The sequence below is a fragment of the Argopecten irradians genome, chromosome 9, assembly GCF_041381155.1.
Source record: "Argopecten irradians isolate NY chromosome 9, Ai_NY, whole genome shotgun sequence".
Classification (NCBI taxonomy): domain Eukaryota; kingdom Metazoa; phylum Mollusca; class Bivalvia; order Pectinida; family Pectinidae; genus Argopecten; species Argopecten irradians.
In genome coordinates, this window is record NC_091142.1 from 28,577,124 (window position 1) to 28,605,041 (window position 27,918).

Below are 27,918 nucleotides of genomic sequence, written 5' to 3' on the forward strand. Positions count from 1 at the left end.
TATCCGTGCAAAAAAACCCGAAATCTGACGATGTTGTAGTTTACACTGGGTTGTGGTTCAATATTAGCAGAGTACAGTGAAGTTTAAACACTGGTTTCCAAGAGGGCGACACATCAGGCGATGCAGGTATAATTCATTCCTAGTTATTTGAATCTGAGAATCCGTGGATAAATCCATGGTGCTTTGTTTGAAGTTTCAGACAGGTTAATATTAAATTAGAAGATACGTTTGGTGTTAAGAGTACCCTTTACCTTAAAATGCTAACATTTATTTCTAGGGTAGAGGGGCTAATTGCCTGTAGAATCTACAAGCAACTAGGAAAGACAAATAACAAAGACGGGAACAAATTTTTAATAACTTTTTTAATCCCTTCTGAATGCACATTCATGTATTATTTCATTATGTTGCTGTCAACACAGGATTTCAACAAAAGGCACAGCTTTATTACTTCCTCTGTATGTGGATGGCACACGATGATTTCATTGAAAACTTTGACCCAGACTTACAAGGACGAGTTGTTCATGTGTTCAGTGACAATTATGGCGACTCTGAAATACCAGTGACCGCGGGAAATAAATAAAATGAAAATTCTCGATATCTACAAACGGTGACTCACCGATAAAGTCATCGCTTTTTCAATCACAGGAAACAGGAGCCATCATGAAAAAAAATACCAGCCCTTTCTATTCCACGGTTCGCTCAATTGACAGTAAGAATAGAAAACGCTTATTCACCCCCTAGACATCAATAATTGCAGGTGACAAGCTGGTTTTCGAAAAAGTTGACAATTCGATAAAATCCACAAGAAACCAGTCTGTGATCAGTGTGGATATGCCAGAGAAAAGTTTAGGGTTTGTTGAACAAGAGATCGAAAAGCTGATGGCGATACGGAAAACACTTTCAATAGAACTCGCCAAGAATAAGGAAGAATTGAACATGGAAAAGATGACACCTGTCCCCCCTAGGGAGACCATCCTTCTAAACATGTTATTCTTGCCACCATATCCACCTGAACAGCAGAATTAAAAAGGATGATTGATGGAATGAAAAAAAATTCTCGACTTGCGTACAAATTTACTGAATTTTCTGTTGTTAATTCCTTGCCAAGGACTGCTGGTATGTTAACTTTCCAAGCAGTTCACAAACTGTGGTTATATGTAAAGTTCTTTAAGATGTAACTTCAATATATGGATGTTTGTTTGTTTGTTTGATTAATTAATGTCCTATTAACAGCTATGGTCATGTAAGGATGGACTCCTATGTATGCGGTGTGTTGTGTGTATGTTGTGCGAGGTGCGTGTTTTGGGAGACTGCGGTATATTCATGTAGTGTCTTCTTGTATAGTGGAACTGTTGCCCTTTTTATAGTGCTATATCACTGAAGCATGCCGCCGAAGACACCAAGCAACACACCCCATTCCATTATACTGACAACGGGCGAGCCAGTCCTCCCACTCCCTGTATGCTGAGCGCTAAGCAGGAGCAGAAACTATTACTTTTAGAGACTTTAGTGTGTCTCGTCCAGGGGACAGAACCCAGAGCCTTCCTCACAAGGGCGAACACTCAACTCAAGGCCAAAAGTGAGGCGGTGCCAAGGGAGGCATTAGGAAGGATAAAGTCAATAAGGAAGAAGAGAAAAAATAAGATCCTAAATTTAGTCGCTTTTACGATCATGCAATAGGGGCAGCAGGTACCATTCTAAAGCCCTACCTGCAGAGCCATCAATATATGGAGCTGTTTGTTCTACACCATAACTGGTGAGAGGTCATGTAACTATGGCATCACATCACAACTGTCAGTTTTGTTTATGGAGAGGGGCTTATGAAATCAGACTTGACCAATTGCCATGCTCATACTATTATCCCATTCATTCTGTGCCTGTAGTACTCACTCAGTTTGTCTGGGTAGTAGTACACCTTTGCTTTTCGAAGTAATCCTGTGTTGATAATAACACAAGAAAAAATCAGTAGTTCACAGAAAATAAATAAATTCAGGACTTTTCATCACTGATTGAACATGTGTACTTAAATATCAATCTCATACAGATCTTAATTATCTTATTGGATTTTAAAATCCCAACACATATACAGCCTTTATTAAAATGCTGATTAAAAATGAAGAAAAAAAAGAGATAGTAACTGAATATAATGTTTACAACTCTTTGTTGCCAGATCCTTGATATAATAACATTCTATTTGTATATATTAAATTAGGTATATTTTCAGTGTAACTGGAAAAAAAAAAATTAAATGTCATAAAACAAGAAAAATTGACTTTCTTATTGCTGGATTATGTCAAATATTTAATACACGACTGTAAAATCTGAACCTCATTATATCAAACTGGAATAACTTGAAGACACTTCTTACAACAATTGACCAATCGCGAGGCAGTCATCCTCAATACTCCAGGGGTTCCAATCATCCCTGGACTATCTCATAGTAAAACTGGAGGCAACAAAACAAACCAGACAATTTTGTCATTTAGCGGTAAAAGGTACACTGTGGTTGGCTGTGTGGCTTTGAAGTTTGGCGTCGCTCTCTCTGTATTCTTCAAAGAAAATCTTTGTAGTTCTGTGATTGGTTCAGATTGGTTCCCCTGAGCTGCCTCCAATTTTGCTATGAGATAGTCTAGGGGTGTAGAGATCGTAAGTGATCAGAACCCATGGAGTATCTAGGATGCTAGGCAGTGTGTTACCACACCTCTTGCTCACATATAACACATGTGTACCAATTCAATGTCATAGCTAGCATACAAAATACAAAATGTGATATTAACTGGATGGTTTGATTGATAGCTTCAATTATCAAATATTTCCAATTATCTAAATCCTTTAACTGAATATTCAGATAAGGAAGACTATATGTTTTCAATGTATATTAGAAAATAAATAAACAATGTTGTTTAAAACAACACATCGTCAAACTCCATCTTCATTCAGATCCTCACCAATATAACATTTCATATTAAAAATATAAATACCTAATAATACACATCACTAATCCCATTTCATATCTTTGAGTCCATTGTTTCCCTTCATGCCACACTTGGCTCCAGCTACTTTACAACCTAGAGTTATTGCCCCTTGTAGACTTTGACCTTGACAAAGGCCAAAAACGGTGGCAGCATTAAAAGTGTCTCCGGCTCCGAGAGTATCCACAAGAGTTTCTGGAGGAAATACAGGACTAGTACACAGGACTCCGTCTTTACTACTGAGGGCTGCGGCACCCTGGTCTCCCCAAGCACAGATCACCACCGCCCTATCAACAGACATTTATATATTCTGCATTTACACATTACAGAGTTATCTGCCCTTATGGGTAGGCTTTGGTTGACATTATGATATTCGGAGTGAAAAGTCATATCTTTAAACGAAAATAACATATTTTCACTCGCAAAATAACAATGTCACAATTACTATAAACTAGCTAAAAGAGCAGATGTATAATTCTTCTAACATGCAAAACCAGAATATATATATTAAAAACAAAAGTCCCACAGGGCCTGTATTATTCACCTTCACATATAGGTGCACAGCTTTAACAGTTAATTTAAAAACAATCTGACTTGAAATCACAGTTATATACCATCTGCACAAAAAGCAGTTGGAAGTTTTCTTTAATCCATATTTTTGTGATTTCATTAACTTTCCAGTAAAACACAGTGTATCATTAGAAAGTGTTTAAATATAATATAGAAGTTCAATGTACCACAGCCTCCCAAATTATGTGGACCCAGGGGAGGCCATCCAATAAAGGCCTTATCTGTAAATAGGACATTAAACCAAATTAACCAACCAATCTACGGGTATGTACATTAATGTATGTGCATTGTATGTACCTACCCAGCCTTGCATTTCTTGATGTAAGTGCGGACAACATCTTCTTTAGAAAATAAACGTTCATCATCTGCCTTTTCCTTGGATATAAAAACAACATCTGCATACTGCATGAGAGTATCTGGAAATAAAATGATAAGAAAGATTAAATGGTACATACATATATATGGAAAATTAGTATACATGTATATGTATAAATCCTCAATTCACAACACTTATAAAATGTTATATTTTTAGCCCACCATCATCAGATGTGGGCTATTCAAATCACTTTTGTCCGTGGTCCGTGGTCCGTCCTTCCGTTCTTCCGTCCGTCCGTCCGTTAAAATTCTTGTTATCGCTATTTCTCAATTCACTAACACTTGGGCCAATCAACAAGATGGCCGCCAGGCAGCCATCTTGGATTTTGATAGTTAAAGTTTGTTATCGCTATTTCTCAGAAAGTGCTGAAGGGATTTTTCTCAAATTTCATATGTAGGTTTCCCTAGGGCCCTTGTTGTGCATATTGCGTTTTGGGACCAATCAGTCAACAAGATGGCCGCCAGCAGCCATCTTGGATTTTGATAGTTAAAGATTGTTATCGCTATTTCTCACAAAGTACTGAAGGGATTTTTCTTTATATTTTTTCTAATACACTGTAATGGAAATTCACAATCAAGGGAATGATATTTCTAGTCATAAGAACAGTTTTATAGTAGTAGATACATTTACCTGGTAGTTGTTAGCGTTATCAAAATAAACATTTTTATTATTTTTCAGATTTTAAAAACAAGAGGCCCATAGGGCCTGTATTGCTCACCTGGTTTGTAATGCTAAGTAATGTTCTGAATATAGATTCATTGTTTCTTTTTCTCTACCTCCAAGGATGGTTCTGGCTAAATTTGGTTACATTCCATTCAGAACTCTATGACTAGAAACGATTTAAAAGATTTACCTCTATTTCCCCTACTGGCCCTGCCCCTCGGCCCCCAGGGGGTCAGAGCTAAAATTTATACAAACTCTATTCCCCTTCCCCCAAGGATGTTTCTGGCCAAATTTGGTTAGAATCCATGCAGAACTCTATGACTTGTAGCGATTTAAAGGAAATGTTGATGGACGGAAGACAGACGACGGATGCCGGACGCCGCACCATAACATAAGCTCACTGGTCCTTCTGGCCAGGTGAGCTAAAAATTACATAATCATTTCAGAAATTTTCGCAAAAAAAAGGTGCAGCAAGAAAAGACTAAATTATTATTAATCTTTTTCCATTTGCGTAATGTCTTAATCAAAGTAATCTTAGGAAATTCTGACAAACCTAGTTCGGGACGTCTTGGTTTCTCGAGTTCCAGGGAAATTGTAATCTTCTCACTAACTGTCTCATTGTGTTCCACTATACTACGCATGATCTGACTGTAGGAGTCAGGTGCTGGTCTCGCCTGAAGGTGTAAATTAACGTGGTAAGAATCTTAATATTCAGTCAAACATGCCTTAATTAGCAACCACCTCTGTACAAAGACTACCTGCTTAATAAAACCATTTGCATGAAGGTTTTTTATTTACATCATTCAGCAAACTTAGAATTTTAACATGATGTCAATAATTTGACATGTCATTTTAAAAGGGCCTTACCTCAATGTGGATCCATTTGTACTGTGAAAGATCTAAGGTTTGGAAATGACTGAAGGATACCTCTGGTAAATTTCTGTAAAATGAATTGTACACAGTAATCTATGTTAGGTTATTCAATTACAGAATAATTCCGGTCTAATTTGAATTCTTATCAATTAGCAATAACAACTAATTTAAGGAAAATCTTCTCTTTGTAAGTATTATTAATATTATCATGTGATTTTATATGCTTCCTTCCAAGGCTAAACTTAGGGAAATTCAAAAGGACAGCATTAAAGAATTAAAAGAAGGTAACATTCCTTAACGTATATTTACTCATACAACATCAAGAGTTTTATATTTACTTGGCACAGTGAAGAATAGTTCTGGAACCATTTGATTGGTTGATAATCACCATGGAAACGGGTGTTTTGATGTCAGACTCACACACCATAGCATTATCACACTTAACTCCATAACTCTTCAGGTTGTCTCTCAGAAAACTGAAATAAAAAATAATCATTACCAACTATGATTGTTAAACATTTTATAAAGGAAGCAAATAAGTCAATAAAACAATGCTATTATATGACTGGCATTTTTACCTGCACGCTTCCTGAAATATCACCTCCTTAGGTATGCATAGCTTTTGTTATTAAAAGTAAAGGTTTAGAACTGATCACAATTTAAGTATTTAGATGATCCATGAAAGATACACACTTGCTTTCTATATCGGTTGCCATGGCTCCCACAAACTCTGACCTCTCCCCAAGCATGGCCAGTACTGTGCTAGTTGTCGAGGCATTTCCACCTCTCTGCCAATAGTAGTCTAGTACCCTGTATAACACAGAAAAGAGATCTCGCACAAAGTCACAACAATGAGAAACAAGTACCTGGTTAGCCTTTTGTAAAACTATCTTCTTTATATATGTATAAATCTTTCAAATCTTTGGCTCCAGAATCAATCGTAGACAATAGTTTTTGCTTAGCCAATACCATGGTTTCAAGATCCCTAAACAATGTGAGTAAAGTACAATTTACGGTCGATTAGTCCCACCATCCAGTGATTATGACGTCATCATTTGGCATGATTTTTATTACGTCTTAAACACCGGAAGGTGAGACTAATCAATGGTAAGTTGTACTTTACCCACGACGTTTTGGGATCTCCAACCCTGTATCAAAATGATATAATTTTATATGATTATCTGTAATTAGCTTATATGATCATCTGTAATTAGCAAAGTCTTAACTGAAAACAGACTCAAGACTGTTGGACCAGGAATATCTTGGTTTCTGAGTAGGTGGTCTTTATATGTATACATGTTCTAGCTTTGCATAAAGATATTTGGTCAAGGTCATCAACTTTAACAAATTTTATGGTGTGTTATCTCTGTATGCTTAAAACCCAATAAAAGATATATGAGCTTCTGAGTAGTTGAGTTGTTTGAAGACCAAACTACACATTTTGATTTAAATGATGACCACTCGATGTCATTCATCTGAACAAACCTGGTAGTCCCCTGACTACTACTTGGAACTACAGATCATCCAATAAATCAGACTGTGTAAAGTACCTTCCCTCACTTCATGCCAATTATTATTTGCTCTAATATTCTTTCTGTTCAAAATTTTGTCAAAAAAATAACACAAGATTGGAGCCCTGTTTCATCACTTTAAGGGGTGTTGATGAATCTTGGGCCATAATTATGCAAAAGGATCAGCAGGAACAATTTACGTAACATTTGCGTTGAGTCCTCCTCTGGAAACGTTTCACAGTTGGCTATAAGATCTAGACAGGCTAATCCCACACTCAGGACCCTTTTCATATTGAAACATCTGGTCCAGTTGATGCTTACCTGGAAAAAAACCCTCACATACATCTTCATTCATTTTTTTGTTCATTTTAATTTTTATTTTTTTCCCTATTTTTCATGATTATTCTAAGTGTTGTGTAGAGTAAAGCATATTGAACCTAATCATATTGCATACATGTATGTGGATAATACACTGATATGAAAATGAATCATTATTGCTCCCTCAATCAACAAATGCTTAGTCTAATACTTTAATTGTAAACCAGAGCCTAGTTTCATAAACATTTCTTAACTTTAAGAAATTCCTTAATTTGAATTTAATAAGATTTAGGATTAAGGATTTAATAAGAAAGCATTACAAAAGTTAACGAGTCATCCTTAAAATCTGTAATGCTTTCCTACGGATAATTTTAAGTTAAGGGATTCCTTAAATTCAATGAATGTTCTTGAAACTGCGCCCATGTAAATGTATATTAATCATAATGTATAACAGATTTTCCATTGAAGAAACTTATTTTGTTTGTCTCCAGAGACTGCATGCATCTGAAAAAATGACATGGTTGATTTTTTTGGCAAAAAAAGGAAATAAACAAGAAGCCCAAGCTCACCTGACTTTTAATACAACACAGCATATAGAAGTACACATTAATAGAAAACAAATTGTGTTGTGTTTTTTCAGTTGAAATTGTCAGGTTCTGATATATTTGACCAAGTAGATCAAGGTTATTCTAGACTTCTAGTGAACAAATTTGAAGTGTTCTGTCCATGATGCTACTAGGGCCCAATTTCTAAATACCATATTTAACTTGTTATTGAGAGATAATTTTTGAAGATATATAAAGCCTTGAAAGTAGAATACCAAGGTAATCCTTTACTCTTGAATGCCACAGACCCAACATCAGGTCTCTTAGTTACTGACAAGAAGTTTATTAAATATTTTAGCCTGTATATGATCCAGGCTATGACCTGGAATAAAGGTCAGTCATTCATTGCCGCCCTTCATCAAAACACAATACAGGTAAAATATCTGGTCTCTAGGACTATTACTTACTGGCAAGAAATTTTAGCCTATTCGACCCCTGTAACTTAGAATGAAAGTCAAGGTTATCCATTTGAACACACTTAATTTGTTAGGACCTATAGTCCTTTATTCCAGCATGTTACAAGCCCAATATCAGGTCTCTAGGGCTCTTATTTACAGTGTATTCACTAAAGTCATGAAAAATGTTAATCCTATTTAACTCCTATGACCTTAAATAAAGGTCGCCAAGGTCTTAATTTTAAGAAAAGTAGCTCTTTATCCCAACATGCTACAGGTCCAATATAAGATTTCTAAGACTCTTAGCTATTAACAAGAATTCATGTAAGGATTTTAGTCTATTTGTCCCCTGTGACCTTGAATGAAGGTCAAGGTCGATTCATTTGAAGAACATTTGTAGGGCTTCATCCCAACATGTTACAGGTCCAATATCATGTCTCAAGGCCTCTTGGTTATTAACAAGAAGTCGTGTTAAGATTTTAATCTATTTGATCCTGGTGACATTGAATGAAGGTCAAGGTCATTCATTCGAACAGACTTTGAAGCACCTTATCCCAGCATGCCAAGAAGTCATTTTCGATTACAGGTGCCCGACGAATCTAAACGTGTATAACCAAATTAATATGCACACCTTTGGTCCGTGTCTTCTTCTGGATACGAACGACACACTGTCACTATATCTAGACACATCATGCCGACGCTCAGCACCGTCTTCTGGTCGTTGTTAGCATCCATGACAGCAAGTGTTCTACTTTCGTTTTTCACAATGGCCTAATGCAATTGATGAAAGTTAATATGAGTCGTGTCTGTTTAACCAGCAGTGTCATTCACACCAAAGTGAAAACAGTGTTATCAGATATGGCACCAAGCAGTCATACGTGACCTAATTTTTCTGCGTTCATATCTTACTAGCCATGTGTCACTTTCCTAATATTTCGTCTACCGGATGTTATTGCTGATCAACGGTAGATAATTACAATCATATTTCCGGCCGCATGCTTGCCACTAAAGCGGACAAACCGTTCCAAATAATATGAAAATAATTCTATATTGAGACATAGACAATGTATATGAAGCTATTTGCCTTTACATAAGAGTAACATCATTATAAGCGGTCAAATACATTATAGAAATTTAAGTTGTTAAAAAATATTTACATACATGTATGTCCCTATATAGTCAATGGAAGAGAACTAAATGCGTTCTTAGCGTACGTAATCACAGGAGTTTGACGTTCTGTCAATAATATATTGTATAAACATTCTACTTTATAAAAACACCAGGAGTGAAATGCATTGCTGACCAAATTTTTCACTACCTTCGGTAAAATTTCTGTAAAATTTGTTCTGGGCAATGTCTGCATGTGTCACGGTACTGTCACCGCGCCGATAATTAGGTATATCTAACATGTACATGTATTTCTTAAGGTTAAATAGAACACAGGGATCTGAGAATTAGTTACAGATTATATAATCATGGACCCACCAGAGTGCCGTAAGGCCATTTTTAGGCGTTTTAGGAGGTCTAGATAAGAAAAAAAAAACGATAAAAGTCATACTTTATGAGCAGGGTGGCAAGCCCTAATTAGACTCCAAATTTCTAACCCGCATACCTTTAGCGGCTATAAAAACACATTTCTAGCACATCTTCATAAAAACGGTTACAACCGTTGGAAAGAGCGATAATTTTTCTTTCAAAACCATCATACACATCTATACAAACTACCCAGAACTTACCCAAACTAATTGAGGTTAAGTAGTAACATTCTATCCTAAAGCACCATTATGACAAACATTACTCTAGTCTCTTGAAAATCATCTAATCAAAATTCATAGGCTGTCTGTGTGGCGGATATAATATGCATGAGCGATATCGATGCTTCCGCTGCAATCTCATTGGCCGGTCGCGCGGCTATAAATGTATATGTTTGAATAGTAACGGCGAAATCATTATATAGATGTACTACGTCCCGAGAAGAGAGACGTTTTTATCATAATATGTCTTGTACATAAATTTTCACATGAATGAACGAAATCAGAAGTAATATATAACTATTTTACAGTCTTAGGAATATTCGTTCATTTTAACATATACATGTAGCAGCCCAAGCTGGGAAAGAGGTTTAATTGATACTTCACTGACGAAACATTGGTATGAAACGACAATTGGAACTTTTTGTGCATCTTCTTTGTTTTATTAAAAAATAAAACCTCGGATTTTTATTATCTCTTCGAGACAGCGCCTTAAAAATCTTACGGACTTTTTTGAAGTTTTGGAAAATTACTTACACTTGAGGTATTTTAGTCCACGTTGCCTTGGAGTCTATGTCTGTGACAGTTCTGCGCAGTCCAAACAATTATTAATTCTTGTGTAAGTTTATACTAAATAGTACATTATTCCATCATAAGTTACATGTTGCAACCGGTGGAATTCTTCCGATGCTAATAATATCTCGACACAACGCAATATTTTATGCCAAAAATAACGTCATTGTTTCGCGGTAAAATGGACGTCATGGAAACGTACGAGGAATAACAGGAAGTTGGATGCCGTCAAGATGGGAAAGAAACTGGGTAAGTCAGGCACTCTAATAATAGGCATTCTTGTTATATATGAGTTTCCAGTTACTATATTGGTAAGACATTTCGATCGTATACATTTGTTTTTGTAGATCTACCTGTCCTAACCTCTGTTATAACCATAACATTGACGTCAATCAATCAAATTCAATCTATTCAACCTGTTTTGTGTTATTTGCTTTAGATTTTGTAATATTTCACGAGTAGTCCGAAGTGTATGACGATCTTGTTATCTCCGTTTCTTGAAATAAACTTGAGTAAAAACCGGTCTTTTTAAAAGTCATTTTTGACATATGTTACAGTTACTTCAATTGGTTGAAGTAACTGTAATACTATGTGCCGATGGTGTGAAGCTGGTATGTTCATATCGCGCAGGGTTGCATATTATTAGTTCTAGTCAGTTACTGACCCCCTATAAAGGCATAGAGGGTCAGTAAGATTTATAGGGGGCGAGGGCGTAGCCCGAGCCTCCTATACTTCTTACTGACCCTCTATGCCTTTATAGGGGGTCAGTAACTGACTATATAACGAATTTATCGCATCGAGGACCATTTATTTGTTTCATTAGATCTTTGTTTCCTATTTGTTTTTCTCAAGAATCCGACATCAAACCTGAACCATGCTGGCGAAGTATAAAACAATCGCCGCATTTTTAAATTTTTGGCCTACAGTAGGCCTACGTATTTATTTACATGTATTACTATATAAGTAACCTGAAGAACCATACTGAGTAATTCATAAATCAACAATAATTCGACATTCCTAGTGCACAATAGGCCTAACCTCAATGCGACAACAGAATGGTTGTATATTGAAAGCATCACAAACAAAAGTGACACAAACATCAATCCAACATTTATAGCGCAGACTCATGATCATCTCTGCATTCTCGCTGAGTTAATCACTTAAAGCAATGCCGATAAATTAGCTGTAGAGTGAGGGTTGATAGATCTAAAGATACGAACCCCTCCATTTGTTTATGGTCGCAGTCAAGAAAACGCTTGAATTCTTACGTTTGACTTTCACCGCGTCATCAACTTTCAAACTGGCGTAGGGGAAGCAACTCGTATCTAAAAATGCGTTTCATTTAACTTGAAGTATTAAAACGATTTTAGATAAATTTTACATAAAAAAATAATAAGTAAAATATATTTTTATATGGTGGCTGATTACGGCCATCTCGTGTTGTTGTGTTGTCGCCTTGTCGTGTTGTCGCCTTGTCGAGTTGTCGCGGTCTCAAACTGCGACAACCCGAGATTTAACAGTTAAAATGTCGACTTGTCGCGTTTCCGAACCGCGACAAGTCGACAACACGACAAGACGACAAGTCGACAACACGACAAGTCGACATTTCAAACACGCTAATTAGCGCGTACAGAATCTCGTGTTGTCGCGGTAAAATGTCGACTTGTCGTGTTGTCGAGTTGTCGACTTGTCGTGTTGTCGCCTTGTCGACTTGTCGTGTTGTCGCCTTGTCGTGTTGTCGACTTGTCGCCTTCCTGTTACACATGCGCAAACAATGGATAACACTCGCCATATTGGATTGCTAATGAAAATAATTGTGTGCATGTGTTTGTACCTAGATGAAGAAATTTGATAGCAATTTCTTTACCGAGGGTTGTCAAAGTATTTTTCTCTGAACTATAAATTTCAATAATTTGTTTATTATATGATAATCGTGTAATAATGGTCTGGTCATGCCGTCTGATTAGTACGCAGTAATCGTCATCTGTTAATTTTAAGGTCACTTGAACCGCTAAGGCCTAATAGTTCGAAGGCCCGTTAATCCGAAAATTGGAAAATATTGCAATTTTATGGTGGCATATTTCTGCTATCGATTTGCCGACTTACGACTTAATAATGTCGACATCGTTAAGGCATTAAGTCGAAATCATATCGGAATATGTCGACATACATGTAAACAGAAAAATATGTCGACTTACCACATGTACATGCCCACATAATGAATCCAAGATATTTATGTAGACAGTCGGTAACTCGGCGATTAATGTGTTTATGCTCGGGTGTGACATCGACTTGTCAGTTATTGATGTCGACATCTAAACTAAAAGATGTCGACATCTGGTCTTGGAAGTGGAAATCAAAGGCCACCCTTTCATAGAGCACTGTGTATATGCAGCAAAAGCCATACAGCAGAGATCGACGTTGATTTTGTTAATTCAAGTTTTTATTCATTTGATTTCAAAAAAAAAAAATGTGATCCTGCACATCCCGGCCATGAAACTGTAGCCTGCGTGTACGTAGTTGTTAGCCCGAGCTAAGGAAGTGTACAACGAATTATAAATATATATAACCGTGGGTTGAAAATTCGTTTCAAAGCTGTGTGTGTGTTTTGTTGATTGGCATTCGTACCAAGTCCATGTAGTACATACCGTACTATACTATATTAAAAGAATGAATGAAAATAAAAATTTAAAAAAAAAAATAAAAAAAAGATTTTTTTTTATGTTGTATTTTCTTGTGAATCCCGAAAAAAAAAAAAACCAGTTACGTAATTTAAAAGCCATAAAGGTCACAGTACAGGTACACAATACACGTTGGGAAACCAGCTTTACTTGTTAGCTTGGCCTACAGATTTAAATGTAAATCTCTGCCTCGATACACTTATATAAAGGCACAACGAATTTTTGTTACGGTCTTAATGGTCAGATTCAAACTTTGGGCTAAAAATCCTCCAGGGACGCGGTTTTAAACTCCCAACTCGCGATACATCTGCATCTATTTTTCGTAGTAAAAACATGCGTTCTTTGTAGTCAAACGTAGTAAAAAAAAGTCACGTGCTTATACCTCATTCATGCCATTGGCCGGAATATACAATTGTATTATGGGTAACTAGTGATCACGTGATTTTGTGTTTACTTCCAAATATGGTGATAGTTTGCTTGCCATTTCTTCGGAGAAATTGATTTATTTGAAAATATTTAGACTCCAAAATATTATTAATATTGCATGCTTATCATTTGACTTGCACATATGCACTGTTTTACTATAAATAATGAACTGAAATGAGTTGTAAAACTGCCATTTTCACGTTTTGTAAATAAATGATATAATACGAATTGACCAATTCAATAGGTCTAACCGTCTAATCTAAAATCAGCGAAGATCGGCTACTCCCGGCTAAATTCGTAGAATTCTAAATTTATATTTTATATATATTATTACCTACTTAAGGGCTCAGAACATACATATAACACAGAGAAAATAAGGCCAAAGTATGTATAAATACCAGGTCAGAGAAATCACTCTATTTGGAAGTAAACACACACTCATGTGATCACTAGTTACCCACTAATACAATTCCATATTTATTTCGGCCAATGGCATGAATGAGGTATAATCACGTGACTTGTTTTACTACGTTTTACTACAAAGAACGCGTGTTTTGTACAATTATGGGGAAAATCCTCCGCGGATCGTGGTTTCATTTCCACCATTTGAAATTGTTAGCAATACTATCATATCATAGTTTATTTTCCATATTATTTCCAAACAAATAGTTATAAGCTTCCGCATAGCCCACTTAGCTTTTTGGGTATCAATATATATTAATCAAACAATTTAATTTATAAATAAGGACGTTAATTATAGAATTTCTAACTGCGTTGAAAATTAACTGCGTACGGTAAACCACATACCGGTTATGTCTCATCAATGGATAGTTCCCAGTAAAAACTGTTTTTCTTAGCTAGTGATAAGTTAGTTTAAAGATGATTTTTTTTTCGTACGCATAAAGTGATGAACCTTGCGTGGAGTAAGATTTTTAGTATAAGCAAATCGTCGCCAAAGAGATATTTTGATCGGCAAATTATTTTGATTAAAAAGAATATATTGATGGGCATAATAAAAAAGCAAGGACATATAAACATAAACAAATTAAATTCTTCATAAAATGTTTAACTATGTATGTTTGGAATATAGTTTTCAAAAACGGCAAGGTGCGCGAAATAGTTTGTATAATACGTATACATTTGCTACATGGAACCTGGCGCGTTGCGAAAAGCATTGGAAAAAATGAGAAATCGTTCATAGACGTTAAAAATCTCGGCATTAGGAAAGTACACTTTATTTCACTCAATCGATCGGAGAAACCCGTTATGCACTGGCTTAAGGATAATAGCAAAAAAATTTATCTATTCGCGGCATGTGGACTGATCGTTAGCATCATTATCAATGTTTTTGTTCACAGGATCCGATCGCTAAAATGTAGGTTTCACTATGTCTGATAAACGTAACATGACAGAATTCAAATTAAATCCTACTTTCTACACCAGTTTAAATGTCTGATTACAGTGATGTTGATTTGTTTCTGAATTTGTCTTAGAATCTATTGTAATTCTAGAAAACCTTGATAATTTGTCAATATCCCTTATTTTGTCCTTTCTTTTATCAAAACGCGTGATAGTTATATGATAAACAATATATATATTTGAATTGTATGGATCCATTCATGTAGTATTATTGTTCACTTAAATTTGCCTGCTCGAAAGGTAGACCCCTAGGCTAGGACTGCAGTTTGCCATGGTCACTTGGACTTCATACTGTTCCATCAACCACACGGGGTATGATAATCTAAATTACCTAACATTGGCCAGAGTGGGACCAGGGGCCTGGGGCCTTCTTTGGGCACCCTTCAAATATGTTCAGTCAAGTGTATCACAGACTAACAACACCTGTATACATGTAGTACCTTATCCCAACCCCAGGAGGTCCATTTATAGCATGCATGTACTTAGGTGGCAGCCTCTCTACATACATACATTGTACATCATCACACAAATACGTACAGTTATACAACAATGCTAGTCAATAGGGATATGTGTTTTAACTAGTAGTGCATTTTAATTTATTTGCTAATGAAGCTTTATATATTAAAAATTAAAAATAATCTAAATACCAAGTGTATAGTTAACTAAAACATTTATTTCAAGATTATTGGAATATCATATTTCATCCAATATCTTTTCATTAATTTAATTTTTTTACACTGGTTTTTTACATATATCAGAAACCTGATTATCATGACTATGTATATAAAATACCATGTTACAATGTTGAATAAGTTCCTAATCTACATTAATTTTTGATTATAATATATATATGTATTATTGGTTAATTCAAGGTTGTGACAGACATGCATTATTTACGCATTGTACAGCTACCGTCAGCTCCACTTCACGCCCCCCCCCCCCCCCCCCCAGGAACCGGTGTACATGTTTACCCAGGCTCTACAACAAACATGTACATGTATCTAAGAAGAATGGTACTTATGTGTTTCAAACTCATGAACATATGTGATTTTTTAAACGGTAAAGTATATTTGTTTGTCTTAACAAACTTCCATAGAAACAATTCTAAAATCACATATTATATAAGGATACTGCCCCCATTCTCATAAAGCCGTGCAAACACAGAAGGTAACGATTCTGCCCTCTGGCCATCTATCGATGGTCACCTTGAGGCACCTGTATAGCTGGATACTGTGGCTTACCTGTATGTTTGACAAGTTATAATTATTGGACCATGACGCAATATACGGTCAAGATAACTTGCGGGGTTGGGATCATAAACTTATTGTGTGTACCGGTAATTAAGAATCAAAACAAGCTGAATTGGGTACTTGTAGGTAGACTAGCCACCAATTAGTGGAGGACGTCATATAGTTTGAAGTGGATTTAATTCTGCATGATCTTTTAAAGACGTTCAGTTTTTAATAAAGAATATGTAATTAAGTTTTTTTTTACGTACAATACTTTTAGAACTTAAAATAGCAAGAAAAATATTATAAAAGTGTATATATTTTAATGAAAGACGATCTACAAGGGTATCGCTAGACAACTGATTGATAGGCACCAAATCTTTTTGTTTTAAAAGCTATGTATTACCCGGTATATGATTGTATTACTGATAGCTTATTATAAAAGAAAAAGTGTCTCAAAAGCACATTAGGACTGGTTTTTGCTGCAATTCAAAGTTGTTTTTGACTTGTGAAAATGCTTGATGTAAATGATATATATATTTACCCATAAAACATTTACTTTTGAAAACGTAATATAGACAATTTAAGATAAGAAATGGAAACTACTGATATAATATTAAATAGACATATACTTAATGAATATAAATCAATCTTTATTACTTTTGCAGTGAAAAGGTTTTATTCATGTATACTAAAACATATTGTATTATATAGTTATATATATACTGTACATTAAATTGTAGATGTTGTAATTAAAAAAAAAATAAACACTTAAAAATTATAATTATGTATTATTTCAAATTGAAGAACTTATTCTTCCCCGATCCCTAACTGTAAACACACCACCTTGTCTGTCTAGGTCTCAATGTACCTGGACACGATGTCCACCTGTAGTGGACACCGTGTTCACACGTAGTGCACTCCGTGTCTACCTGTAGTCTAAATCTTGTGCACTCCGTGTCTACCTGTAGTCTAAATCTTGTGCACTCCGTGTCTACCTGTAGTCTAAACCTCGTGCACTCCGTGTCTACCTGTAGTCTAAACCTCGTGCACTCCGTGTCTACCTGTAGTCTAAACGTAGTGCACTCCGTGTGCACAAGGGTGTAACCTTTAGTCTACTACCAACTGTATGTACACATATACTAAGAAACACGGGCTTATGTGCTTACATGGCAGGTCTCAAGGCCCTCTACCAATATTGTGAATTTCATGGCCCTGGGGTCTCGGAATTTTCCCCAGGGGATAGGGTCTTTACCATACAATGTAGTTTATATAGGAGACATATTTATTTGTTTGTTTAAAAGCAAAACATTATTCATAACTGTGCATATCGGAATTCAGGTGACTGTTAGACATTCTCAACTCTCATCCATTTGTAAAAAATTCAAATTTTAACAAACTTCTTCTCCACAACACGGTTTTTCTCATTTTACAGCAAGTACAAAAACAACAACAAATTACAATCATGAATATTTTGTATTGATATTTTTTTTTTTTTTTTTTTGCAAATTTTCAGCAAAACAAACATGTTTCAAATTAAATTAATACACATATTTGATTAATATATTTGATCTGCATTCATTATTGAATTCAAGGACTTATAAATCCTTGTTGAATTTTAAAAAAAATTTTTAAAAAACTTTATAACATAGCAAAGGTACATGGTTTGTCATTTTAATCAAGGGAGATAAATCCGATTTGAAGGATTTTCCACAAAGTGGAAAAGTTAAAGCCGCATAATCCGTATCTTTCAGCAAGGATTTATAAGTGAGACGTCTATATACGTCCTTGCTTTCAGGGTCCGTAAATCAACTAAAGAAAATTAGGGTACATATATTATAAAAAGTTATCAACTTTCCCCTAATTACATGTACACACCCAAAAAGTCCCGAGTTCAAAAGAAATTAATGATTAAAAATTCGATATCCAGAGTGTTTGAATAATTCACTTTCCATGCATTATTCAACCAAAACTTAGACTGGTACATTTCCTGGTCAACATCAATTATAATTTCAAAACAAATTTATTAGATGATGTTTCAAATAATTTTCGAGTATATATACATGAACTTTGACATCTGCCATGGCACAACATGTAATCTTCAATTTATCAATGTTTCACAATGAAAGTCTACTCTAAGCCTTCTGTTTCAAATGGTGGAAATGAAACCACGATCCGCGGGGGATTTTCCCAATAATGGCACAACAGCACAAAACACGCGTTCTTTGTAGTCAAACGTAGTAAAACAAGTCACGTGATTATACCTCATTCATGCCATTGGCCGAAATAAATATGGAATTGTATTAGTGGGTAACTAGTGATCACATGAGTGTGTGTTTACTTCCAAATAGAGTGATTTCTCTGACCTGGTATTTATACATAATTAGGCCTTTTGAAGAAGATCTTATTTTCTCTGTGTTATATGTACATGTTTATGTTCTGAAACCTAAAGCAGGTAATAATATATATAAATATAAATTTAGAATTCTACGAATTTAGCCGGGAGTAGCCGATCTTCGCTGATCCTAGATTAGACGGTTAGACCTATTGAATTGGTCAATTCGCATTATATCATTTATTTACAAAACGTGAAAATGACAGTTTTATAACTCATTTCAGATCATTATTTATAGTAAAATAATACATATGTGCAAGTCAAAATGATATGCAGGCAATATTAATAACATTTTGGAGTCTAAATATTTTCAAATAAATCAATTTCTCCGAAGAAATGGCAAGCAAACTATCACCATATTTGGAAGTAAACACACAATCACGTGATCACTAGTTACCCATAATACAATTGTATATTCCGGCCAATGGCATGAATGAGGTATAAGCACGTGACATTTTTTACTACGTTTTTACTACAAAAAATAGATGCAGATATATCCCGAGTTTGGAGCTAAAACCGCGTCCCGCGGGAGAATTTTTAGCCCAAAGGTTGAATCTGGCCATTAAGACCGTAACAAAAATTCGTTGTGCCTTTATATAAGTGTATCGAGGGATGTAAATATTAATGTATATATATGGACAGGGCAAGCTAACAAGTAAAGCTGGTTTCCAAATGGGTATTGCGTATCTGTACTGTGACCTTTTTGGCTTTTAAATTACGTAACTGGTATTTTTCGTGATTCAAAAAATGAAATCTTGAAAAAATAATTGTAACATAGTATAGTACGGTATGTACCACATGGACTTAGTATGAATGCTAATCCACAAAGCACACACACAGCTTTTAAACGAATTTTCAACCCACGGTTACATATATTGATAAATGATTATGGCCAAGAGCACAGGGACCTGGCACGAAAATTTTTAACTCAATAGTATACATATATATATTATAGTACTATAATATATATATGTGTGTACTGTTAGTTTAAAAAAATCGTGCCAGGTCCCTGTGGCCAAGAGGATGGAAATTCGTTGTACAAAGCAGAGTCCTTTTGCACTCTAACTTCCTCAGCTCGGACTAACAGCTACAATGTGTGCGTACACGCAGGCTACAGCTGCATGGCCGGGATATGCAGGATCACAATTTTTAATTTTGTAATCAAATATATAAAAACTTTTCTGAATTAACAAAATCAACGTCGAACTCTGCTGTATGGCGCCTTGCTTCATATACACAGTGCCCTATGAAAGGATGGCCTTTGAATTCCACTTTCATGACCAGATGTCGACATCTTTTAGTTTAGATGTCGACATCAATAACTGACAAGTCGGTGTCACACCCGAGCATAAACACGATTAATCGCCGAGTTACCGACTTTCTACATAATTATCTTGGAATCATTATGTGGGCAGGTTCATGTGGTAAGTCGACATATTCTTCTGTTTATGTCGACATCTTCCGATATGATGTCGACTTAATGCCTTAATTATGTCGACATCATTAAGTCGTAAGTCGGTAACTCGATGGCAGAAATATGCCACCAATATGGTCTATGGTACAAGCACTGACTTCAGTTTTCTATATTCAAAGATAGTGGCTATTTCAAATGATTTGCGCATGAGTAACAGGAAGGCGACAAGTCGACAACTCGACAACACGACAAGTCGACAACACGACAACTCGACAACACGACAAGTCGACATTTTACCGCGACAACACGATATTCTGTACGCGCTAATTAGCGTGTTTGAAATGTCGACTTGTCGTGTTGTCGACTTGTCGTCTTGTCGTGTTGTCGACTTGTCGCGGTTCGAAAACGCGACAAGTCGACATTTTAACTGTTAAATCTCGGGTTGTCGCAGTTTGAGACCGCGACAACTCGACAAGGCGACAACGCGACAAGGCGACAACACAACAACACGAGATGGCCGTAATCAGCCACCATAATTTTTACGATAAAGAAATGGTATATTTAGTTGAAGAGAATGTGTTAAAATTTTGAAGCGAGGGCGACAGCCGCCATATTGCACCATAATAAAATTTACTGACCCCCTATAAAGTATTAGGGGGTCACCACGTGACGGCTCTCCGCCAATCATTTGGTGACATTTCTGTCCGAGGTGCGATAAATAGAGAATACATGGTTAGTATCTTACAATACAAGGTTTATTTTGGTGCGAGACTTAGGAAAGCCGAGATGACGAGGCTTTGCCGAAAGCAAATTGACAGTTATTTACTTGGTTTCGCTCGAAGCGTGACGCTTCTTTGATGCGGAGGTAAATATTCAATCACTAAACCGAATGAGAGTGTACTCCTTTTTACTGCCGTGGGAAATAAATAAGCGCATTCACAAAAACCATCCGTAAATCCATTCAGTGTAATATATCACTGAAACAACATGAAAATACTCAAAAAACAATATATACCCTTTTAAAAATTACTTTGCAATACATACCTTTGCCATGAGCCAAGAAAAAATGACACCGCCATACGAGATTTTGGATACCGTAAAAATGACGTCATTCCGATGAATGTAACGTCACGTTTTAGCGGGACTGAATGACGTTTAATTCACCGGAAGGTTCAAGTTCTGGGTCAAGTTAGAAAAAGTTCCGTCAGATATGGAACAAATTCACGTGATCGTATTGACGGATAAAGCATTTCGTATTGACGGATAAAGCACAAGTTTATCCGGCAGTAGTTATCGGTCAGTATGTGGGACAGTTGCAGGATAAATGATGATATGAAGACATTCACAACTATTATTTCTAAATGCAAGTAACCTTAAATCGAAAAATTACCATGTTATGAACGCTTTAAAATCTTCAAAATACGTCGTAAACTCATCTCAATCATTCTAAATCATAATAACATTTCCCGGGGGAAACACCTAAATCTCGAGCTTTCGGGCACTCGCAAATTCATCAAAATGCATAGTAAAACTCAACTCAGTCATTCTAAATCGTACTTTTTCCCCCGTTAACATCCCCCCAAACACCAAAATCGCAAAATCATCAAAATGCATCGTAAAACTCAGCTCAGCTATTCTAAATCGTAATATTTTTCCCATGTGGGAGACCCCCAGACCTTCAAACACCAAAACCTCGCGCCTTTAGTCTATGTTTTTTTTTTTTTAGAAATTGAGACCAGAACCCTTTCGATAGGTTTCGCAATAAGGTTTGTGGAACTTCGCCTAATGTTGGCCTTATATTATTGGTATTTGAGATTTTAGCCCAATTAAGATCAATACCTAGATCTATATCATGATTACTTTATAACACGTCTTAAATTGTTTCTTTGTCTTCTTTTTCAGACAGATTTCGTCAAGTATTCAGTCAACGGCATATCCTCGATGATATAAAAAGTAAGATATATATATAACAACAGATCATATCGTAACCTCATATCGTTAGGACCTGATCGTATAGATGATAAACGTTACGATCTGTTCGTACAGATGATACCCAATATTTTTCCAAAGTAAATTCTCCTGTTAAAGTAACATTGCTGAGTGAATTTGCGACCCGAATTTTGGTCATATTCGTGCTGCAGATTTTGCTTAATAACTTTCCATTATGCACAAACAATGTGATTATCAATTAAATCCCTATGAATTAAATTACAACTTACCCGAGAAATTTCTTATCTACCAGAAATTCTTTTTTTTTATCTTGAAGCTGAAATTATAACGTAAATATACGTAATGCATCAACCGAACAGATCAAAGCGATGTTACAAACGGTATAAAGGCAGCACTGAGTCGATATAAAATTTCAATCCAATAAAAATGGTGATGACATGCGAGATTGAATCATTTTTTGTTTACAGAAACCCAAGTCATACTAATACAAAAGATAGCAAGACTGCAGGCCATAGACAATACAGAAAATGTGGCGTACAGAGAAAGGATCAAAGGTTTGTCCTCTCACAGACGGGCTCTCTCTGAAAACACATCTAGTTATAAACTAGTAACTTACCGTATAGCCGGCTAGTTTCGCAGGAATGATGTTTTTGCGATATTGCTATGATCGCGAAATTATGAGAAATGATTGAATGATATTTGCCTTTAAAACCCATATCGCGAAAATTTTAAATCGCTAACATAATTTTAATTAGATTGATATATAACGTCACGATTATCGTATGACGGTAAATCGTGCTTTATCCACATCGTTTTGGTATCTCGAAACCCAGTATTCGTATGTACATTGTATGTATCCATTATATAGAATCAGAAAAGGACCTCAAGCAAACCCTGGAAAAGACACAGAAGCGGGAGAGGAAGCTCGAGACAGAAATCCTTGAGCTGACAAAACAGCTGCACCAACTCGACCTCGAGATCGTCCGATTGAAAATGGAGAACCAGCAGATCACCAACGATAATACACGCCTGTCTCAACAGCAGGACGAGTTACGAGGTAACACGGAATTTGGCTGTAGCCATTGGATTTCTGTTGAAACCAGCTTATCTGGCGATATTTAGCTATAGGTTTCTCAATTGCCATCCTCGATACTCAAGGGGTTACTATTACTGACGTTATATCCACCCCTCGACTATCACATAGTAAAACTGAAGGCAGTTCAAGAGAAAAAATCTGACCAATTACAGCGCTGCAAAGACTTACCTTGAAGACTACAGAGAGAGAGCGATGTCCTACTTCAAAGCCACACAGTCAAACATGTTTGTAGTGTATCGTTATACGGCTATGATGTACATCAAAGGAATAAATTACCTGGTACCTGTTCTGTTATGTTACCTCCAGTTTTACTATGAGATAGTCCAGGGGTGTATATAACATCAGTAATAGTAACCCCTGGAGTATCGAGGATGCCAATGGTCAATATAGAATCAGCTGTGTCGTGTAGTAAATCGATCTGTCTTCTGTTCACTACACATTTTGTATTTGGTGTGAAAACTTGCTTGATATCTAACTGTTATATAGAGTTGCAGAGTTGCTGTATGGTTGCTAGTGTCCGTTTATATTTTCCTGACATTTGTTTACAACAAAGAGTGCATATTCCTTTTTTGTATTACGCAAGCATGACACAAAATGGCACATTCTTTTCTATTGAATACCAACCGATCGCTGAATCACATGAAGACTGGACTATTCTGATCATGCCTTATTGATAACTATTTCAGAGTCTCTCCAAGAATGTAAACACAGTGTGAGTGTATTGGAAACACATAAAGCCGATTTGAGAGAGGAGTGCAGGAAACACATAGATGTTGCAAGGGACCGAGAAAGGGACATGGAGAAGTCAGATATAGAACGAGGCAGACTAAACGGTAGGGGAGTTATCTAGAAAGGACACATAACCTCATTGTCAAGTGAATTCAAGGTTTGAACACAAGCTATTGAGGACATTTACTTCTTAATCCAATTTTAATAACCAGGCACACATAATCCATTTCTTCTTACCGGAATTTTCCATTTATATTCTTATGAACCAGAATTTTTTTTGTTTGGTGACAAAGTTTCTTCGACATGGTGGTATTTTGTGTTTTTATCATGTTTAAGGCATGCTGGAGACAAAGGAGGAGATGTTAAAGAAACTAGCCAAGGACCGAGGTAAACTGCTGGTGAGTTGGAAAGTTTTTGTAACTCTAACGCTCTAACAGGACAGTGTCCGTTTAGCAGCATATTTCAGTGAAATAACACAATAAAATGGACAAGAGCTCCGCTACCACAAGGCGATACAACACGAACATAACACAGCCTCCCCAAATACACACGCTCTCGCCATCCGCAGCACATTGAATGCAGCAGGTCAATAATCATACCTTAGTTGTATATAGCACATGCAGGCAGTGCAAAATCAACCAACCAACATTACACCCATCACAGATATGAAATTGCCGTATTTTATGTCATATCTTACAAATTTTAATGTTGTTATTGATGTTATTAGATATACCTGAAGAAGCAAGGGAGTCGTCACGAAGAACAGCTGTGTGTACTTCGGGAACATTTTCGACAGAGGCTCGCACAGGCCTACAAGGACCGCAACGGTAAACACTGTTTTCTGCCCTAATTCGAAATGCTGTAAATAAATACTTTTTCAGTAATATACTTTTCGCGATTTTTGTGCATGAAAACAATGTTCCGGGCGATCATTAGTCTGTTAGCCTATAGTAGGATATTTCTGGATTTTCAAATAAAAGAGAGTAGCAATTCAAATGCCGCATCACTTTGTTGTTCCCCAGATGGTAAGCCCCTGACACTGACACCAAACAGTAACGAGATGCTGCTAACTCGTCTGATGGAGGCCGAGTTCAAAATCTACCGGCGGGAACGTCTGGTCGACGTATTGGCCGATCGTCTGCGCCAGCACGAGGAGGATTTTGACGTCGCCATGGCGACCGAATGTGTGCCGTACCTGGATGCGGACTACAGAGGCACGTGTGTCGCCGATATCTCGAGAGGTATGCTATATCACAGTCAGAAATTATTACTTAAGATTTTTCTTGTGTTTCGCTTTACCGTAGAGATATGCGATACATTTAACATTATAAGCCGCGTCTTTTAAAAAATGATAATTGTACAAGCTAGTATCAAAAGGAAAAGTAAATGGTATATATAAAATAGATATAAGAACAAAGCGGCTAGATTAAAATCAACTTTTTTCAAAATGTGAATGGAGTAGATATTTTTCACAATATGTATGGAGTATATAATTTTAAGATGTGTGTGGAGTATATACATATTGTGGTATGTCCGGGCACTGTGTTGTATTTCATGCAGATAGGCTTAATTAATAAGTCAATGGTAACACAACTACCCTGGGATAATACACATCCGCCGAAACTTGAACTGGAAATTAATTTGTACACCACTATATAAAGCTGATTACCAAATTGGGCGAAGATAACAACTTTACGCTAATTATAAGTCGTTCAATCATGCATATACATTATAGTTTGGCGATACATACGGGACACTGAAGAGAAACAGCAAAGGATCTTACGTGCTTTGCTATCAACTTAATAATAATCGCACTCATATAACTTCAGCAATAATGTTTCAGGTTCGAATTAGTATTAAATACTTTTTTTAATGAAAAACATAATGCTGCGCCAAGGACGTAGGGTGCCATGTATCTTCTTTCACTATAAGGGACAGACTCAAAGGATTGCCGTATTTGTCCCTTGGACATTCTTATTTAGTCCTTGGCTGATTTTATCATTGTAACACATTCAATCTATCTGCATCTGATGCTATTAAAACAGTTATGTCAATTTCAGGAAACAGTGATTTGGCATGTACGGATTCTGAATCGTTCGACAATTAAAGAAATGGCGTCAATTCGTAGCTTTCAGAACGTTACTTAAACGCTACACGAAGGAACAAGTCAAAATTGCGAAAAGAGTGAAACAATAAATCAATTTTAAACAGAAATATACTCACTGTCTTTTGTCCTTTCTAATTATACTCTGTACTCTTGCTTCAGACGCTGTATGGGAATCCGCCCCACATCATAGTCAGCCGAACACTTGTAACAATCTGTAGTTGGCCACAAGCTTTATATCGGAAGTCTTGAGATAAACCAAAAACTGCACACTATGTGGAAAGAGAACTGAATCGAGGCCCGTCAGTATCTGTTCTCGTCCTCATATATTGTACAGTTTGAGGCTTGTCTCTAACGTAAAACATAATTGTGATGTCATTTCTGTACTTTAACTCCCAGATCATCTTACCATTACGTGTAACTGTCCTATATGTTATGTTACATTTTAATGTTACGTGCGTTATATGTGACTCTTATATAAGACAGTAAAAGGTACCTTACGGGAGAGTTACACCATACAAGTGAGTAGGTCTCCGGGCATAATCCCATAATTGTCTCAACACACAACCAGGAATATTCCGTTATTTTTTTTAATTTAAAAAACACGTAAAATCCCACACAATGAATGCTAATCAGATTGCTAACTAACAATGCTTGATTCTACAGCAGAGAAACCCATCCAAAATAGCGATAAAAATCTCAACTCTCAAAGATTTAAGATGACTTTCGTCTTTTCTGTTTTCCAAATCAAACTAAGCATTCACTGGTAGCAACAGTAATGCTTCCTATATATTTCAAGCAAATTCAGACAGTAAAACTTATAATGACAAAGAAGCTTGTTGTAAGTTGAGGCACGACTCTATTCTCAGATTATGGATGGTTTAAATTTATCAAGCTTTTGGATTGGTGGCGGACGGGAGACCAATAGAGCGATATGTGCAACCTGTTATAGCGTGCTAAGGGCGTTCATTTGTAAAACAACATTTGTTTGATAATCAAATCAATGAAATATCTTTAAACACGTCTGGTATCCAATAACAAATATTAATAGTATAAACTTAAGTACATGTTGTATGTATGATGCAGTTTTATCCCGACTAATTATTGGGATATCAAATATAGCGCATTTAGACATTTCTGCAGATGTCAAAATGTCCAAATAACTATTGGTTACTGGTGTTGTGCCAGAGATTATTAGTAGAGAGCAAATAGCTCTCACCATTTTTGCAGCTCGTCAGCAGAAGAATTCGGTAAGATAGAATGTTTGGAGCTCTTCCTGAATTTGCAAAATGGCAAAATGCCGATTTTAACGACTATTAATCACTATTCAAATGTTTGCTTTTATTTATTTCCGTTGCAAGAGAAAAAAAGAAACTAAACATATTTTGCCGATATCATTTTGGTAATCGTTTATTGGAATGAGACACAGCTATATATTGGTGCTATTTATCACAAAAATATTTATTATTAAACTAGAAAACAAAATATTACGCGAGAAATGCATTTCGCGAGAAAAAAACTTGTACGAATATTGCTTTTTCAATACATGAACGTATGAACTCAATTATGTAATAGTTAAATATGCATTAACGTTGGTGATGACACCATAGAGCCCAAATAAAACCTAATGAAAAATCCTACAAAAAGATACCTCATTCATGAAGGAAGTACACTGTAGGAGCATATCCTGACGTCAACACTGTTTTGTGTGTATCCTAACCATAGCCTCCTTCTCTAAAGTTCTCTATATATTGTCCTTGCTCGAAATTAACAAACTCTGTTCTGAACGACTTTGGTATGGCTTACAATCATTTAAGAATATTGAAATATGCTAGAAAAGGGGTGTTAGGGGCAATTTGCTGCATTTC

At 36.1% G+C, this 27,918-nt stretch overlaps 2 protein-coding genes across 3 annotated transcripts; one reads left to right on the plus strand and one right to left on the minus strand.

The window, feature by feature from the left end:
* Window positions 1-345: 345 nt before the first annotated feature.
* LOC138331972 (ketohexokinase-like) lies at window positions 346-9,261 on the minus strand. Of its 2 annotated transcripts, XM_069279884.1 has the most exons (8): window positions 8,915-9,261; window positions 7,171-7,286; window positions 6,148-6,264; window positions 5,793-5,930; window positions 5,449-5,521; window positions 5,135-5,255; window positions 3,844-3,958; window positions 346-3,259 (listed from the first exon to the last, which is right to left on the minus strand). In XM_069279884.1, the coding sequence occupies exons 2-8, from the start codon at window positions 7,254-7,256 to the stop codon at window positions 2,998-3,000; spliced, it is 912 nt and encodes a 303-aa protein (XP_069135985.1). In that variant the 5' UTR covers window positions 7,257-7,286; window positions 8,915-9,261; the 3' UTR covers window positions 346-2,997. The 2 variants fall into 2 exon arrangements, with proteins under 2 accessions (XP_069135985.1, XP_069135984.1); XM_069279883.1 differs by lacking the exon at window positions 7,171-7,286 and having other exon boundaries at window positions 8,915-9,260.
* A 1,488-nt stretch (window positions 9,262-10,749) lies between these two features.
* On the plus strand, window positions 10,750-26,164 carry LOC138330923 (cytotardin-like). Its single transcript, XM_069278406.1, has 9 exons — window positions 10,750-10,856; window positions 22,074-22,124; window positions 22,589-22,675; window positions 22,990-23,178; window positions 23,904-24,050; window positions 24,283-24,344; window positions 24,674-24,773; window positions 24,969-25,187; window positions 26,007-26,164. The coding sequence occupies exons 1-9, from the start codon at window positions 10,841-10,843 to the stop codon at window positions 26,051-26,053; spliced, it is 918 nt and encodes a 305-aa protein (XP_069134507.1). The 5' UTR covers window positions 10,750-10,840; the 3' UTR covers window positions 26,054-26,164.
* The last annotated feature ends 1,754 nt before the right edge of the window (window positions 26,165-27,918 follow it).